The 18557-nt window shown below is 40.2% G+C and overlaps 1 protein-coding gene across 1 annotated transcript in view; it reads left to right on the top strand.

The window, feature by feature from the left end:
* The window catches only part of NSMAF (neutral sphingomyelinase activation associated factor), a 45091-nt gene extending 27279 nt beyond the window's left edge, over window positions 1–17812 (top strand). The window contains exons 18-31 of the mRNA XM_053251037.1: window positions 22–142; window positions 485–616; window positions 3067–3109; window positions 3916–4079; window positions 4755–4848; window positions 5245–5306; window positions 5963–6030; window positions 6713–6780; window positions 7361–7484; window positions 8250–8330; window positions 12421–12571; window positions 14197–14299; window positions 16395–16504; window positions 17497–17812. Coding sequence (XP_053107012.1) covers window positions 22–142; window positions 485–616; window positions 3067–3109; window positions 3916–4079; window positions 4755–4848; window positions 5245–5306; window positions 5963–6030; window positions 6713–6780; window positions 7361–7484; window positions 8250–8330; window positions 12421–12571; window positions 14197–14299; window positions 16395–16504; window positions 17497–17591 — 1416 coding nt within the window. The 3' untranslated portion in view covers window positions 17592–17812. The remainder of the gene's footprint in view (window positions 1–21; window positions 143–484; window positions 617–3066; window positions 3110–3915; window positions 4080–4754; window positions 4849–5244; window positions 5307–5962; window positions 6031–6712; window positions 6781–7360; window positions 7485–8249; window positions 8331–12420; window positions 12572–14196; window positions 14300–16394; window positions 16505–17496) is intronic.
* Window positions 17813–18557: the final 745 nt, after the last annotated feature.

The following is an 18557-nucleotide window of genomic DNA, read 5'->3' as shown; positions in this document are numbered from 1 at the left end:
TTTTAAAAAAATTTTGTCCAGTTGATCCCTGAATTCTATGAAAATGATTCCAGCTTCCTTGTGAATAGTCTTAAACTGGACCTGGGGAAGACACAAGGAGGGAAGATGGTTGACAATGTTGAACTTCCCCCTTGGGCATCAGGTAAATTAAATTCTGAATACATCTAGTAATTGGAATTCTGCATTAGAAGTTTGCCTTCAATTTTTTCAAAGTTTGGGAGAATAACTCTGGTCTTCCTCTTTTCCTTCTTTCTTCCCTCATACCTTCCCAAATAGTGTTTATAATTTTGAAATGTATCTTTATTAAGAATAATCCTTAGTAAAAATTTGACATAATTGGAATGTTGTCATTTAAGCACCACCATTGATTGGGTTACAATACTGAAGTCTCTAGTGAGTTCCTTCTTCATTGAGTGAAGGTGTGGGAGAGAGTGGGAGTTTTTTTTTCTCCCTTAAGCAAATCTTGATACTCTCCATCTCATAGATGCTGCTGATTTTCTTCAGAAGACCCAAGATGCCTTAGAAAGCCAGTATGTGTCAGAACATCTTCATGAATGGATTGACTTAATATTTGGCTACAAGCAGAAGGGCAGTGAAGCTATTGCAGCTCACAATGGTACATTCTAAAGTTTTAAGTATTAAGTCTTACAACTTTAAGCTCTGATAACCTTTTTTTCAAATTTATGTTAAAGAATACTTCTATTTCCATTATTATACAGTCATGGTAGTATCTGCGTACTTAAGGTGAGGTTTAAAAATGCTCTTCTTTCATCTTAAACACAGAACATTCTGTCAGTTATGGCATCCAAACTATCTGTCTGAAAATATCTATCTAAATAACTATTTGCCTGAAATTTGTCATGGAGATAATAGATCTATCATGATAGATGATAGGTGCCACCACCTTGCCAAATGAACTGTTGAGAAATGACCGAGATAAATAAAAAATGGAAAGAAATGCATGGTACAAAGCCAAGAAGAGTTGTAATCTGCTGATCCTCCTTTCCTCGGTGCAGGCCAACAAAGTCCTTACAGTGCCATCTGCTTTAACAGAAAGTGGGGGGAGGGGGGCTGGTTTGATCTGTTGAAATTATGTCTATAAATTTATTACAGCAGCACTTTGAAAAAGCTGTTCTTGTGACTGCAAGCTTGAATTGTCCCCTTTGCTAAGCAGAGTCCACCTGGTTTGCATATGAATGGGAGACTACATGTGAGCACTATAAGATCTTCCACTTAGGGGATGGGGCTGCTTTGGGAAGAGCACCTGCATGCTTGCATGCAGAAGGTCCCAAGTTCCCTCCTGCGATCTCAAAGATAGGGCTGAGGGAGACTCCTGCTTGCAACCTTGGAGATCCTTGCAACCTTGGCAGCTGTTGAATCTGGGAGTGATCGTCCCACTGCCTGTTAAGTGACCTGTCCCCAGTATGCCAACAAACAGGGAGCCCATGATCCTCTGAGGTTCTTGATCATGATAAGAGTGGGAACTACATGCCTGTAGTCCCAAACATAAGCAGACAGGCTTCTGTGAGCCTTCAGAATGGCAGTGGTCTTGTGGTAGCAGGCATGACTTGTCTACCTAGCTAAGCAGGGTCCACCCTGGTTGCATATGAATGGGACACTTGATGTGTGAGCACTGTAAGATATTCCCCTCAGGGGATGGAGCCACTCTGGGAAGAGCAGGAGGTTTCAAGTTCCCTCCCTGGCATCTCCAAGATAATGCTGAGAGAGATTTCTGACTGCAACCTTGGAGAAGTCGCTGCCAGTCTGTGAAGACAGTACTGAGCTAGATGGACCTATGGTCTGACTCAGTATATGGCAGCTTCCTATGTTCCTATATGAGTGGATTATTTTCCTTGGAGGCCTTCAGGAGAGCCTTAAAGACCTATTGTTTTAGCCTGGCTTCTAATGATACCTAATTTTAATTTTAAACTGCTTTTAAATTGTTTTTATTTTAATTGTAATGTGTATTTTATTTTAATGTTGAGCCACTTTAGGAAGGGTGGCATATAAATCAAATAAATATAGTTATAATTCTCAGTTATCTAAATATTTTGTCCTATTGTACTCAACAGGACATGCACTCAATAGGACATGGGTTAAGTTGCTAGATCATGCCATATGGCTCTATTTTGTTTTAAACAACTTCAGTTTAATTACTAATTTCTGACATGCTGCAGTGCAAGAATGTAGTAAATAAGAAAGCATTAAATAGAATTATCCTTCTTGACCAAATAGGGCCAGAGGTTAGCACATTAAAGAGTAGGATTGTAGTTCAAGATAAGATTAACAACTTAAACAAAATGGGTATTATCCACTAGCAGAAAGGACGTTTTGTGGTTGCAGTGATTCACTGTGCTGCTTCCACCTCCCACAGGAATACCTCTGGAATTCATGTCTAGTAAGAAATTTCCCCTTGTACATACACAAGCTTGTAAAAGCAGTTATACAACAGGTTGTGAAAAGAGTTCTCCATTTGCATGTGCAAGATTGTGTTAGTGCAAAAACTAGTCTGGAACAGAGGTGAATTTCTTTGCACAACTTCCATGAGCTAAGTGCATCAACATTCATGTCGGCCCAAGGTTAGTTTGGGTGCTGTCCAATGTCTCTAGAGTGGCAGAAGCATAGCTCTGTAGTATTTGATAAGAAGTAAAAACATTTTTATTAACATAAGCATTGGGGTGAACTCTGATAATGCTCAATGTTAGTTACTGTTAACATTCTAAGTGTGTTTAATTTATTTTGATTTTTAATAATGGTGCACCATTGTGTCATTGCTGCTAGTATCCATTATAAATTTAAAATTTTTATATTTAAGGAAGATCTGAATGATAAAGGAATTACACACTGAAAGTCAAATGGAGTATTTTTTGTGAGGAGAATGTAAAAGAGCAGAACATTTATTATTCTTTGTACTGGATTAAGAACAAATAATTATACACTTGGTGTAGAAATTAAATAATAGAAATTACTAATTTTAATAGGGACATACTAGATTCACAATGGATAAGTGCATCAGGGCCAAGCAAGAAATCTATAAACACTTTGTCGTCTTCTTCTTCTTTCTAGTTTTTCACCCATTAACATATGAAGGAGGAGTAGATTTGACCAGGTAAATGAATATCACTGAATTGGGAATGTGTATATTCAGAGAGAAAAGGTTCTCTTACCCCTTTAGCGAGATTGGTGTGTTTTTGCTTCCAATACCATTCTTTGTGGTAGCAAGCTTTTTCCTGGAGTTTAACAGACTTGGGGAACAGAGGTTTAAGTCATGCTAAATTCCAGAAGGCACTAGCTAGACATAATTTCAAACACTGGGAATTATGGGATGTGCTGTATCATGGAGCTGGAGGCATTTCCCAAAGCTTGTCAAAAGACAAGGTGGAAAGCTGTAAGTCTCCAACTTCTGCAATAAGCACTTCTGGTGACTCTACAAATTGAATTCATCTCTATCTGTCTCTCTCCCTAAATTGTCTCTATGCGCTTAGGCTGGAGTATTCTTCCTGACTACATTGAGCAATTGCAATGCCTCTTCATGTTGGGATAGTAGGGTCCATACATTTTTAATGTGAATTTTTAATATACTGTAAACAGGAAGCAAAACCTGTGTCTACTTTAGGCAGTTCATATTTAAGGAGTGGAATTTTATATGGACAAATGGGGAAATTAGCATTTATATAGTCACAATATTAAACTTGAGGATAAAATACTTCAAGTTGCTTTCTGTCATTGTTATTAAAAGTAGGCTGTTAAACTCTTCAGTTAAGAGATCTTGCGCAGCAGGGCTAAGAAAAACTTGTTTTGAAACGTAGACAGTGATTGATAGTACTGGGAGTAATTAATCTAATTTGCTACAAGGCAACCTCATAGCTTAATATATAGTTTGGATTTTATTCTGTTTTTCTTTCCCCCATAAAGAATTATGGACCCAAATGAGAGAGTAGCTCTGCTGACACAAATCTTGGAGTTTGGACAGACTCCAAAACAGCTGTTTACAATTCCACATCCGCGGAGGATAATCCCAAATTTCAAAGGTTTATCTCGAGCATCTAGCCAGAGTCAGTCTTTGAATGAGTCTCCAGGTAAATTTGGTAGAGTGGTACTCTATGTATGTGATACAATTCATCTCATTAAACTTTTGTTCTTAACTTCATTGCTTTGTTCAAAGTCAGTATAAAGCTCTAAATGGCATTGCAAATAGAGCATGATTTGCTGGAAATAGTGATTTTTCAGTTTTCAAGGGGTTGTTATGAGGTCTTGAACCATGATGTCCAAAGCGAGGGATTCCTGACCTTGGGTCTCAGTTGGACTACAACTCCTATCATCCCAGCTATAATGGCTTCGTTCACTTGTCTTTTTTTTTTTTTTTTGGTAATGCTTCACAAGTCTAGGCCCCTTCAGTTCTGCTGTTGCATTATTACATAGTGTTCCCTATGCACACTCTTTCTCCCTCCCACTATCCCTCTATATTGGTTGGACTGCTATGACATCATAAAATGATCTTGTGAGAAAACCTTTTGAGTCGAATTTCCCATCTCCATTCTGCTTCTTCAATTGAATTAATGTATACTTGGCTTCTTATTGGGGATTCCTATCCTTGGGTCCCCAGATGGGCCCCCAGACTGCAACTCCTATAATACCCAGCCACAATAGCCATATCTGGGACTAGGATTGGGCACTTCTGTCTTATATTAAACCTATTCCCTCACCCCTGCTTTTTAATGAATACTCTTTCTTGTCATTCTCTCCTGGTGAAGAATCTTTTGAGGATCTGACAGAAGAAAGCATAACACTTGCCTGGAACAACATGAACAAATTAAAGCTGGAAGAGCAGCACAAGATTCATAGAGGGTGAGCTTTGTAACTTATGAGTGAGATGGTATAAAACAGGTCAGGAATCTGGCCAGAGCTTGAAGTCTCAATCTGAAACCTTGCTATACAAAGAGCTGTATAATTTTTCAGGTGGAAGAGATACTTTGAGAAGACTTGGCTCTATAAGGAGATTAGATATGTACACACCATTCTACATCCTGCAGTTGACATTAGCAGGTCCCCATTAAGAAGATCACATAACTACTGCGAATTTGGCAATAGATTATCTGACTTGTCTTGGTGGTGTCACTAGCAATAGGACTAAATTGATTGTGTAATTATGTAAATTAGGCAACTCTGGAATTGCGTTAATATGCCTTGAAATACATACAGATATTAATAAAAGGTTCTTATGCAATGTTGTGTTCTTAACAGGGCAGTTACTGGAATTGCTGTGCCTTCTAGTTCAAATCAGTCTATCTTTACTACATCTCAAGGTGGGTAGTTACTTTTTTCCTGTGGTGGTCCTCCTGCAGTCCTCAGGGATGTAGATATCACCTGAACTGGTCCTCTGTGTCTACTGACTTAAAATAGAGGCTTGCTTGGTGCTTATGTCTATCTAGTCGGTCTTATTTATATACCACCCCTCCAAAAATGGTTCAGGGCGGTTCCTCTATACACTCTGTTGTGGACTGCTGTACACCTTTGAAAAACTGATATATTTTGGCTGGATACAATAATTGATTGGCTCACATACATAGTAATGCCTGCAGAAGAAGACAGCACAAGCAACTCTTGGTGCCACTGAGCCAGCCAAAAAAGACATGGTTAAGGGGCCCCAAATTCTGCCTGAGCAGTCATGTCTTGTGTAAAGGAAATAAAGCTTAACAGACTCTGTTCTATATGTGCAAGTGCTTCCATGAGAGGTAACCTCCATGGGTGATAGTTAGCTATCTTGAATTTATTGTAGGGTACTTATATATATCTGCCCACGAAGTTGCACAAGTAGGGTATTTTGGTTTCTGCTGATGGAAATTTTGAGATGAGTTTTGTTGGTCATTTCAAATAAGCTGCAATTCACTGGTGCATCAAACTGCAGTGCCATTCTTCTCTCAAAAAATTCTCTTCCAATCTTTGCAAAATTTTTCATTAGATTCAACCTTGAAGATGTTTTCTGCAGAATTAAAAACTCTCCAGAGGAGTGTGTCTTTCTCAAACATGGTCAGTACTTGGAATCCTTTAAAACAGTTCTTCTTTGCAGTTGGTTCATTTGAATGACTCTGTCAAAAAAACCTTAATGTAATTCTGCATGTTTTCCCCTAGTGTACCTTGCGTACTTGGTATGTGTGCTTTTCCTTGTAAGTTCTACTAGAGCCATTTCCAAACCTTAACAGATCTTAGGAGTTCATCTTATAACTTACTACTCTTGAGAGCTGCTGAAGTAAATGGTTCTTAAGCAATATGACTGTGACCTTTGACTTAAGACTGTTCTTAAGTTGCCACGTCAGACAGTTGTTGCCAGTGCTTGACATCCTGACTAACGGAGCACACACATAAGAAGGGATGCAGGGATGTGACAAGGGCCCATGTGCAACCCCCAGTCCCTCTATGTGCCTGAGTGCTGTTGCGTAAGCTAGACAAACTGGCCTGCTCTGCCAGCAGTCTGGAAGAGGGGAAATGCAACTCCCGGTTATATTTTCCGTTGCTTCTAGAATACAGGCATAGTGGGAAGATACTCCCACTTGTGCAACAGCATGCACACACACACACGCGCACACACACACACACACACGGACTGGGGGAGTTGCACGTGGGCTGTCATCATGTTGGCTTTTCTCCGAATGTACTAAAACGTTCTCGTACATCTGTCATCAAACTGAGCACTGTTGTCTTTCTGTCATAGGCTTTGTCATCGTGTTTAATTTTACCAGGTGATACCACTGTTGTGTGTTCTTCGTGGGACAACAATATGTATGTGATTTATTTAGTTTTTTTTACCTGCCCCTATCTTTGACCTGATATTATGCCACCACTTTGGTAACTTCTGCAGTTCTGCTAGCTTAAGGATATAATGATGTTGCTCGTGTGGAGCGCCGGGATTGCTCCTGATCCAGGTGCTTCCACCTTGCCTAACCTGACCTTTTACCCCAGTGCTGGGGTTGCATGTGTGCTTGGGCAGCACACAGCCCAAGCACACACGGTCCAGAACCTAGAGTACCCAACTCACGGGGGAATCCCCCAGTCCACTGCAGTGCTCATGCAGTGAATTTAGGGATTCCTGGAGGCCAGGTTTTGTTTCCCCGGCCTCTAGAGATCTGCACTGTTGGCAGCAATATGGATCGTGTGGGCATGCGAGCGTGCAACACATCCCACACACAACGAACTATCATCTAGGAGGAAGGTAGGTTCCACCCTGCCTTCCCCACCCCAGAAACGGCTGTGTGCACAACCTTCATATGTGCTCCCTACTAAATGAATTAAACTTAAAAATGTTTGAAATAATGGTACGGTTTAAATACAGAGGTATTCCCTTTTGTTTTGTTCTCATTAGTTATTTCTATTCAATTGCCTTTGGAAGACAGCTGGACACCTTAATAGGCCACGATGATGCCGTCAGCAAGATCTGCTGGCACAATGACCGTTTATATTCTGCCTCTTGGGATTCAACTGTAAAAGTATGAGTTAATTTTCTATGGGAGTCATATGTGGTTGTTGGGTAGCTGTTTTATCTTTTAAAGAAATAATTACTAGTCTGTCTGACTTCTTGAAATTTAAGCTGTGTTAAATTTAACCTGGGTTGCAGGGCTAAAATTGACTGCCCATCAGTTTAGGAGTTTAAGCAAAATAAATAACTTGCTTCTCTCTTTACTTTTTCTTACAGATACAGGATGACTCCTGTAAGTCAATCCTGTGTCTTTAAATGTGCAAAACGTCTTGAATGGGCTGAGTAAAGTCCTACATACTCTGTAGGACTGCTACATAAAAGTCTCTTGATATAGCCTCTTTATGGGGCCCTGCAGTGTCTGCATGTTGGACTTTTGGCCACAAGGATCATTCCCATTGTGTGCAATGTCCCATGCTACTGCCTAAAACCTGTGACAGGGAAAGAGCATGGCAATTCTCCATACTATGGGAGCAAGTGATGTGGCAAGTTCTCCACATAATGGTAGAGTACAAGGTGACTCAAGTAGCTTCCATAAGGTACAGGCATGAGTACTGGCATCACTATATAATAGTATATTTCAGACACTTTAAAATTTGTGATAAGTGTATTAAACCAAAGTACAGAAATCAGATGTAAAGAAAGTAATCAAATTATTACAAATTAACCTTGGCTTTCAGGGAGCATGTAAAGTAACTTGACTTGATAGAAATGAGTGAAAGGGAAGCTTATATCATGTCAGTGTGTGTTTAGAACCTTTTTAATGTTTGTGTTCTAGGTGTGGCACTGTGTTCCTACGGAATTGTTAGGCTTTAAGAAACGTTTTGAATTGCTTGCTGAATTGGAACACGATGTTAGTGTGAGTATAAAGATGCGTATGTGCAAATGTAGTGTATGCTAAAAGAGTATATTGCTGAATTGTTTTAATTCAGACTTCAGCATAACTAGATTAGCTGGGGGTAGTAGAAAACTTGTGGAGGTTTATTTTAAGATAGAGAGAGAGAATATAATATAATATAATATAATATAATATAATATAATATAATATAATATAATATAATATAATATAATATAATATAATATAATATAATATATAAACGAGTAGTGGTGATTTCCATAGCCTCTTTTAGCCCAATGCAGGATGTGGAATAATAGGGGTTTAGGAAGAAGACAGGTAAGTATTAGGACATGCAAAGTTTCAGAGGCCAAACCAGGGCCAAATCAAAGCATTTCAGCTGCCTTCAACCTGAAATGAAGTTCCTGTCTGTCAGTTCAAGGGTGAATCTTTTTTATTATTATTATTTCTTGTTTACACAGACAGGAGTTATTGACTGGTTTGTTTTATCCAGACATCAAGTCCTTCCCAAGGACCTGGGATGGCTGAATTTTATTATCAATATCGTTATTGTTATTATTATAGATATTGTCGCAGAATATAGGCTGTTCCCAGTAAAGCTGCTTTTTGTAATTGGCTGATGGTGATTTCTGTGGCCCCTATGGTGCTGAGGTGCTCTTCAAGGTGTTTTGGAATTTCATCTAGGGTGCCAATTACTACTGGGATTATTTTGGTCATCTTCTGCCACAGCCTTTCAATTTCAATTTGTAGATCTTTGTATTTTTTTCTATTTCTTTTTCTTCTATTCTGCTATCCCCTGATATTGCTATATCAATTATTTTAACTTGTTTTTCTTTCTTCTCGACTACAGTTATATCTGGTGTACTGTGTGGCAGATGTTTGTCTGTTTGTAGTTAGAAGTCTCATATTTTGGCATCTTCATTTTCTACCTCTTTTTCAATTTTATGGTCCCACCAATGTTTGGCTACAGGTAGCTTGTATTTTTTGCAGATGTTCCAGTGTACCATCCCTGCTACCTTGTCATGCCTTTGTTTGTAGTCAGTCTGTGCGATCTTTTGACAACAGCTGATTAGGTGGTCCACTGTTTCATCTGCTTCTTTACAAAGGCGGCACTTGCTGTTTGTTGTGGATTTTTCGACTTTTGCTCTTATTGCATTTGTTCTTCGTGCCTGTTCTTGTACAGCCAGTATTAAACCCTCTGTTTCTTTCTTCAAGTTGCTATTCTTAAGCCATTGCCAGGTCTTGGTGATGTCTGATTTTCCACTTATATTGTGCAAATATTGACCATGTAAGGGCTTATTTTTCCATTTTTCTGCTCGGTTCTTGACTTGTTCTTTCTTGTAGGCCTGCTTTGTTTCATTGGTGTTGAATAGTTTCCCGTTATTGACCATTATTATTATTACTAATACTACTACATTTTATATCCCGTTCTTCCTCCAAAGAGCCCAGAGCGGTGTACTACATACTTAAGTTTCTCCTCACAACAACCCTGTGAAGTAGGTTAGGCTGAGAGAGAAGTGACTGGCCCAGAGTAACCCAGCAAGCAGTATGGCTGAATGGGGATTTGAACTCTGGTCTCCCTGGTCCTAGTCCAGCACTCTAACCACTACACCACGCTGGCTCTTTTATATCTAATAAAAGTGGGGTCAATTTGAGAAGTCTTTCCTTCACCCAACTCTAGTATAAACAGAAAAGAGTTGGGATATAGGGCAGTATCAAGGGAACCGTGACTACATTTTTAAAATTTCAGCTTTTTCCCTTCAGCTCTGGGAAAGACACAGGACATCTTGAGAACTGTAGTCTTTCTAGAGGCGTAGACGTATCTGCAGCCCTGGAAAAGACTACTGTTCCCAAGATGCCCTATGCCTTTCTTGGGGAAGAGGTTGGGGAGGGGGAAATCCTGCTGGAAGTCCGTTTAGAAATGAATAGGGAAAATCAGCTTCTCCCTTGCTGCTGGTAGCATTGCCTTCTTGGGAAGTGGCAGAGAGGAATTAAAGTTTGGTCAGTTTCAAAGCAATGCCTTAGAATTCCCTCTTCACTTCTACAAATGCCGTATCAAATTGAGAGCCTTCAAAGCACCGATGCAGTCTCTGAATAAAATGATAGTCTGCCCCATGAATATCTTTGTAAATATTGCCATTTCTATTGCTAAAGTATGGACCCAGAAGAACAAACTCATTGATTTTTTTTTCTTAGAGTTCCCACATGTAGAAAATAACAGGTTGTTCTAGTAAGAATAAATCACTCTACTTTCCTTTCACTGTCTCTACATCTGGACTTTGGTGCAATTTGGCATAAATCGAGGTCCACAAGTTAGATTTCTTGTGCCTCAAATGTTCATGTGTTCGTCGTCTTGGATCGGGGTGGATGTCATCATTACAAACTGCACCGCTGTGGTGTCCCTGTGTGTGTCTCACTACAGCTTTTCCAAATTTGGTTCAAATCAATTAGACAGTCCTCAAATTAGTGCACTTGCACCTCAAAAGTTTATGCATCCGCCATCTTGGATCGGGGTGGGTGACATCACAAACTACACCATTGCGGCATCCCAGTGTGTCCATTCAGCTTCAGCAAATTTGGTTCAAATTGGTTAGACTATCCACAAATTAGTGCACTTGCGCCTCCAAAGTGTACGTGTCCACCATCTTGAATTGGAGTAGATGACATCATCACAAACTCTCCATTAAGGTGTACCTGTGTGTCACTCACTGCAAATATGCCCAATTTGGTTGAAATGGGTTAGGCAGTCCACGAATTAGCCCGCTTGGGCCTCAGATGTTCACATAGCTGCCATCTTGAATTTGAGTTGATGACATCACCACTCACCATGCCATTTGGGCATCACTATGTGTCCCTACAGCTGTAGCAAATTTGGTTCAAATTGGTTAGGCAGTTCGCAAGTTAGCCCACTTGTGCCTCAAAAATTTACACATCCGTCATCCTGGATTGGGGTGGATGACATCACAAACAATGCCATTGAGGTGTCCCTATGTGTCCCTACAACTGTACCCGATTTGGTTCATATTGGTCCAGGCATTGCAAAGTTGATAGGGATGGACACACAAACAGAATGTTGGGTGATCTCATAAGCCTACTGGAAAGTAGGAGAGGAGAGCTCGTCTTGTCCCCTTAGCTAAGCTGGGTCTGCCCTGGTTGCATATGAATGGTAGACTCGAAGTATGAGCACAGTAAGATTTGCCTCTCAGGGGATGGAGTGGCTCTGGGAAGAGCAGAAGGTTTCAAGTTCCCTCCCTGGCTTCTCCAAGATAGGGCTGAGAGAGATTCCTGCCTGCAACATTGGAGAAGCCACTGCCTGTCTGCGAAGACAATATTGAGCTAGATAGACCAATGGTCTGACTCAGTATATGACAGCTTCTTATGTAGGCTAAAAATACAGTATCTATAAAAACTGGCTCTGTTGCTGATACCTTATCTGACTTGAGCATAGTTGTGTTGGGTGTGTTTGTACTTCTCTAGTAAATCTTTAGCTAGAATACCTTTTCCTAATGAAGATATAGGAGTGACTGTACCAAACCTAAGTTTTAAAATCGGTTTACATATTTAAGAAGTGTTTTCCTCAACAAAGTATAGGTCAGATACTAAAATATAAATGTGCATGCCATAGGAATACATTATTGCTGCCCTTTGCTGTTGCCAGTGAAGACTCAGTGGAAATGGATATGTACTAGCAAGTGTTCTCTGACAGCATTTGGTTCTCCAGTCTTGATATTTTCTGGGATAACTTGGCTGTTTTTGTAATATTCTCTACAAAGTGATCTGAGTAGTCTGATCCTCCTATTATTTACCAAAACAAGCTGCTGTGTCGGTATATACTGGGTACTTTCCTGTAATTGGAGAGAATATCTGCATCTGGTCTTAAAATACCGTTCTATTAACTCTGTTTATAAAGCTCTTATACCTAGGCCCCTTCAACATACAGGGACATGGGACTCAGTAAAATTGAATTTCCATGGGGAAACTATGGACTTCTAGATAATGTCTTCTAGATAGATGTGTAAAAAACAAAACAATTATTTGCCCCTCTCGAGTAAGTCTATGAACATTGGATTAAACACAAAATGTGCTTATACAGGTAAATACAATCAACTTGAATGCTGCACATACACTGCTAGCATCAGGAACCAAAGAAGGCATCATTACTATCTGGGATGTTACTACTGCTTCTGTGTTGCATCAACTTGCTTGCCATTCAGGAACTGTCTCCGATGCTGCTTTTAGTCCCGGTATGCTGTATTTATTTTATTTCTTAATACATTTCCAAAGTGTTTACATAGCAAAAGAAATGCAAAGATAGTTCTCTGTCTCGAAGAGCCTCACACAACACCAGCAACAGCCCCTACTAGGGAGGCTGCAATGGATTAAATGTTAGGTAGCTATTCCCCTGCTAAATATTAGAGCCACCACTTTGAAAGGTTCCTCTTTGCCTAGTCGCCAGGCTATATCTTAAAATACAGGTAATGAGCAGGGAAATACTTCAGTGTGTCATTGAGCAACTTACACTCACTGGCTGGCATCCTGACTAAGAAGTCCTTGCAGGGTGACGTTGCACGTTCTAGTTCTGCGAAATCTGTAGCTTGTGCTCCAGCCTAGTGTTGTGCAAGTGCAAGCATGCCTCATTCGTTTTAAATGGAACGTCTGCACAAGAGCGCTATAGTGCAATTCTGCAAATCCATTTTTGGCACAAAATGCCATCTTTGTGCTGCACGACTTTGCTTGTTGTACTATTAGTTAGAGTGTCAACCACTATCTGAATCTTAATCCTGGATTTTTAAGGGATAGCTAATGGCCAGACAAAACCATTCCACTCTTCTCTAACCAGAGCCAATTAATCTCCGTGCCATACTTTAAATGATAATGCAGCCTTACAAAGAAGTCCACACGTTAACCAGGCCTTGAAAATCGTTACTAGCTTTCCTGCCTATGCATACTGGCCCTATCCACCCGCAGTGCAGTACCTCCAGTGACTGTTGCTGGTATCTATCTTAAGTTTCTTTTTAGATTGTGAGCCCTTTGGGGACAGGGGTCCATCTTATTTATTTATTATTTCTCTGTGTAAACCACCCTGAGCCATTTTTGGAAGCGTGGTATAGAAATCAAATTCATCATCATCATATTAATAATAATACTGATGTTCACCATTTGTTACACATTGACGGCCTGAAAGGAAAAAGCGGATCCAGCTCTCTGCCAGTTTACAAATGTTTATCTGTCAAGTCACCTGGGGTGTATTTGAGGTGTGGAGTGTAATGGACAGCCTAGGTCACAAACCTAACATGGGGTCAGTTCTAAGTGGTACAAGTGATAAGGACAGGGTTGCTTCCAAGATGGAGGGCATCCCAACACACTCTCGGCACATTGGTTTGTCACATGAAGATGCTGTTAATCTGAATCACTCCTCTGCACACGTTTCCAGTACTTTGGGACAATTCCATCCTTGGGTGTGCTGGCAGGTGCATTGTTCAAACTGGCCCTTAGTGGGTACTGAGTGCCTTTCTTCATCACACGGCTAATGAATCCTGCACTTATGTGCAGATGGTCACTTGGTCTTTCTGCAAACAAGTGTTTAGTATAACACCACATGTATGCCAACACATTCTATTACAACCATCTGTGTTTGTCAGGCTTGCATCCATGTAAAGGAGCATGAGATTGGAACCTAAACTCCAATCCTGTGGAGTTACTCCCGTTTACCAGGGAATAATCATCATTAAACTTAATGGAGGCTGTTTTAGAGTAAATATGCATGGCACTGGTCTGCATGTATGCTATCCTAAAGAGAGAAACATCAGGACTCTTCTGGCACAATATGACTGAATTAAATACAAAAGGCAGCTCCTTTATTTTATAGATAGCCGGCACCTGCTAAGCACAGGAGAAGATGGCTGCTTTAAAGTGACAGATGTGCAAACGGGGATGATTATCTCTTCCGTGGCCTCAGAGCAGCCACAAAGGTAATACTTCTGAGATGTGGGAGTGAATTGTGGGAGTGAATTGCTGTTACTTACAGAGATCAGCACTCATTCTGCCAATGAACTAATACAGATGGGAACTTGCTTGAAGCGATTTACATATATAACCTTGGTATTTCTTACAACATTGTGAAGTAGGCCAGTACTACTGTGCTCATGCTGCGGATAGTAGCTTGCATAAGACCACCAAGGGAGGTTCTGACTAAATTGAATGGAAGACTTCCTTGCTCATATCTCCTGAGATGTCTGTGTAAATTCTAATTCACTGTGGTAATGACTGGAAATCTTGAATTTTCAACACCTCTGTGACTTGCATTCCTTACTTGACTATAAACAAAAATTTCATGTGCATGGGTTTAAATTTTAGGCGTAGGCATTTGAAGCACTATGTACAAAATTTGGAAAATAAAATGTCCTTTTCCTGCAACATAAAGAGGATGGCTTTCATACTGCGCAGTTACCTGCTGATGGGAGCAGGTGGCATGCGTATTGCCTCTGTCCATCTTGAAATCCGGTTGCTGCACCTGCCAATGGCATGGGAGGTTCCATCCAAACACCGCACTGTGACAGACCAGCTCCACCCAACTTCCAGCATTTCTAAGGGGAGCCAAGCAGAGCTTCTCTGTTGCAGGATATAGTTTGGATTAAGTCTCCTGTGTTGCCAGGTGCACCAAAGCAGTTTCAAGAGGACAGAGGCAGTGCATATTCCCACTTGCTTCCATAAGCGAGTGGCTAAGTAAATGTTTTTTGCTTTATATTACTGACCTAATATACTGTAATATAAAAACTGCTAAAACCAATTTAGTCTCATTGATGCCCATTGACAAAGCAGATGTAAATGAAACTCTTGCCATCTGAAGGAATTTGTAGGTAGCAGTGCAAGCCTTTAACCTAACTAGTTCAGATAGTGACTAGTGGATTTTTCAAGATAGGTTCAGTATAATATATTAAACAAAGAAACAAATATTGTAATTCAGATTGCTTATGGGAATATAACTGTTATTGCAAGAAATGGCTTCAGCCAAAATGGGCAATTTCCTAAGTAAAATGGTCCAGATTTACTCATACCCAGGCAGGGCTGATTCTTACTTCCTGGTATACTTGCATCTGAACAAGATGCTTTATATCTTTTCCACATTCCAGTTTTACTCTCAAAATCGGTAGTCAAAATATTCCTCTAAATGACATGGGAAGAAGTCCTTAATTTCCTCCCCCCACCCAATAGGAAAGGTAATTATTAACCCTATTGATACTATTTGCATTGGACCAAGTAATTGTTTAGGGTATACAGTGGCTGACATACCACACAAGGGGTCATCATGGTATGCAGTAACATTGCATGCCATGCATTCAAGTTGCACAAATGTTACACAGGAGTGAGCTCTTTGGAAATGGGCGTGTCCTTGTATAATTTCATTTGCACAATTTCTGCATTTGTGCAATTCATGCAGTTGTGCAACATGCGTGCACACAGTTCCTTTACTGGGCTGACGTTCCATTGTGCAGTATGTTTGCCTCCATGATTTACGAGAACTTTAAGAAAAGTTGCCTTTCTATCTTAGTCCATCCGCCAAGGCAATTGATTGGGATTAAATGTCCATTATGACATTTATCAAGGTAGAAAGTCCTACAATTGAGCTGCAGGATCTCTCAATTGCCTATAAAATCTCAAGCTGGTATTTGTATTATGGCAACTTTTGCCAGTGCAACAGACATTTGCTAGCCTTCAGTAGTCCAAAGCAGAGATTCCCAACATTGGGTCCCCAGATGTTATTGGACTTCAACTCCCATAATCTCCAGACAAAGGCCACTGGGGCTGGGGATTATGGGAGTTGAAGTCCAATAACATCTGGGGTCCCAATGTTGAGAATCCCTGGTCCAAAGGACCTGGATTTTTTGGGGTGTGTGTGAGTGTGTTTGGATCAAACTATTATTTCTTTGCATTAATACTTTCCTAATTTAAGTGACAGATTAATTGTGTGCACTTTAAAGTGCCTGGCTAGAGACCAGCCAAATGGGAGGATGTGTGTCATTCTACTAAAACGTTTAGTGAAGAAATTTACTAATTTTTTTTCAGATGTTTCAAGTGGGATGGCAATACAGTGTTATCAGGAAGCAAGTCAGGAGAACTACTTATTTGGGATATAGTTGGAGGAAAAATAGTAGAAAGAATCAAAGGACATACAGGTGAGTGTGAAATTCTTCCTTTTTTTTTAATGAAGCATTTTTTCTACAGACACTTCTAAAATCTTTAAGCATTGAGGGACTATCAGTAAGCTCTTTCAGCAAAGCAGTATGCACAGACCCACACAGATACTAAGAGTTGCCCCTGCTCCAAGTCTTGTAGGTACAAGACAGACATACAACCCCAGAATTTTTAGAAAATAGAAGAGTTACAAGAATATATCTGCAAAAGATGCTGCAGTAATGCCCTTATTGCTAACTTTTGCTTTCTCCCACCATGCTTAGCCATCGGCGAAGGTAAACTACCAGACAGGAGTGCCCTGCTCCAACTTCTATTTTTTTCTCTTTCTTGGTGTTTGGGGTGGGGACTGGTGCTCAGTCCCAGCTCCTTCTCAAAGCCCCCCCCCAAAAAAAAACCCCAAACCAACTTAAAACTGTGAAATGACTGGTGAGAAAGTAAAAGGCATATTTCCTCCTTAGAAGCTGAAGGGCTTGTGACTGTCTGGAGAGAGTGTTGTTCAGGCTGATACATTTCTCACACTTTGTTCAAGCCCTCCTCCCCTTGTCACCAGAGATCCATCATTTCTGCCCACCTGCTTGTCAACTGTCTGAGCTCTTGAACATTCTGTGCCATCTCACATGGGGGAGTTTTATTCCCCTTAGGTTTTTTCCTTTCAGATTTTTAAAATCAGCAAAGGGGAATAAAACTCCCCCAAATTGCCCCCATTTTGGGCATCAAAAAGCCACTCCAGTTCTCCATCCATAAGAGCCCCAAATTTCAGCATTTTTTGGAAATAGTATGTAGATAATACTGAAGTGCTTGGATCTGTCAAAGCAGATCTGGCTGCTAAAGGGCCCAATTCTGAATACTATTCCTAGTGAGTTGCAAATTGCAATGTAGTATACTCCACATGGAGTTATGCCATTAGGAATTGCAATTAGGAGCTACAATTAAGCCATCTTCTGATTAATCTATGTTGACATGTTTTCCTCAGGTGGCATAACTTGTATGTGGATGAATGAGCCATGTAGCAGTCTCATCACCGGAGGGGAAGACAGACAAATCACATTCTGGAAACAGCAATACTAAGTGCCTTCCACCTCATATATAAGCTCTCAAAATATTTTAAACTTTTAAATGGACTCAATCCTCCTGTAAATGTGTGCTGGGGTCCAGATGGCGTTTGTTGCTTGTGGCTGAAGCGTCTAAAGATACCAGATTATCATGCACTTGTATTTCTTTATGGATGTAATTACAGCTGAGCATGCTTGCCTAAATACCAAGATAATAAAAGACTTATTTTTCTGTAACTGAAGATGTTTGTTCTTGCAATTATGGTAATATATTTGAGTATCTGCAGTTATCCAGTTTAGTGGAGGCAAACCTCAGACTGGAACCAAAATTAGCTTCATTCAATGAGTTCATACCCAATATGTCTGCCTGAATTTTGTCTCATGTATTTGTTCTGTCAGCACGATCTGTTCTCATACTATGACCAATGTTGCCTTGTAAAGCCCAGGAATTGCTATAGAAAATGTTGTTCCCAGTAGGTACAAGGAAACTTCAATACTAGAATATGAAGAGCTGATCCGCTACCTTCAAATACAGTAACCCTAGTTTAAAGACCATTTAGATGGCAAGCTGCCTGCCTCCCCCTGCCAAACAGCAGGGTATAGGCAATGCATTAGCTTCATCAGGTAGCCGAAGATGGGAAAGCAGTTGTAAAAGACTGTTGTGTTTTTTCCCTTGGACTGATCACAAACCAACAGATCAGTTAGCCTTTGAAAACCCATTGGAGCAACATCTGTACTTTAGCAGTCAAATCAGTAGAGCACAGTACTGGGTTGTTTGTTGTTTAGAACTTAAATGTTAAGTCCAACTGCTGTAAGAGGACATCAATCATCTGAGGTCCACAAACAGGCACAAATGTTTCCATGTCAGAAACAAGCTAATACTTAGCATTAAACACCCTTCTATCATTAAGATATAAGCTTTGAAAATGTAGTCATACTGCCCCAATGCTTAGATTTACAGGCAGACAAAATTATTAGGTAC

Source organism: Hemicordylus capensis, chromosome 4, assembly GCF_027244095.1.
Source record: "Hemicordylus capensis ecotype Gifberg chromosome 4, rHemCap1.1.pri, whole genome shotgun sequence".
NCBI lineage: Eukaryota > Metazoa > Chordata > Lepidosauria > Squamata > Cordylidae > Hemicordylus > Hemicordylus capensis.
Note: the sequence above shows the minus strand (reverse complement) of the source record. Positions and strands in the feature narration are given on the sequence as shown.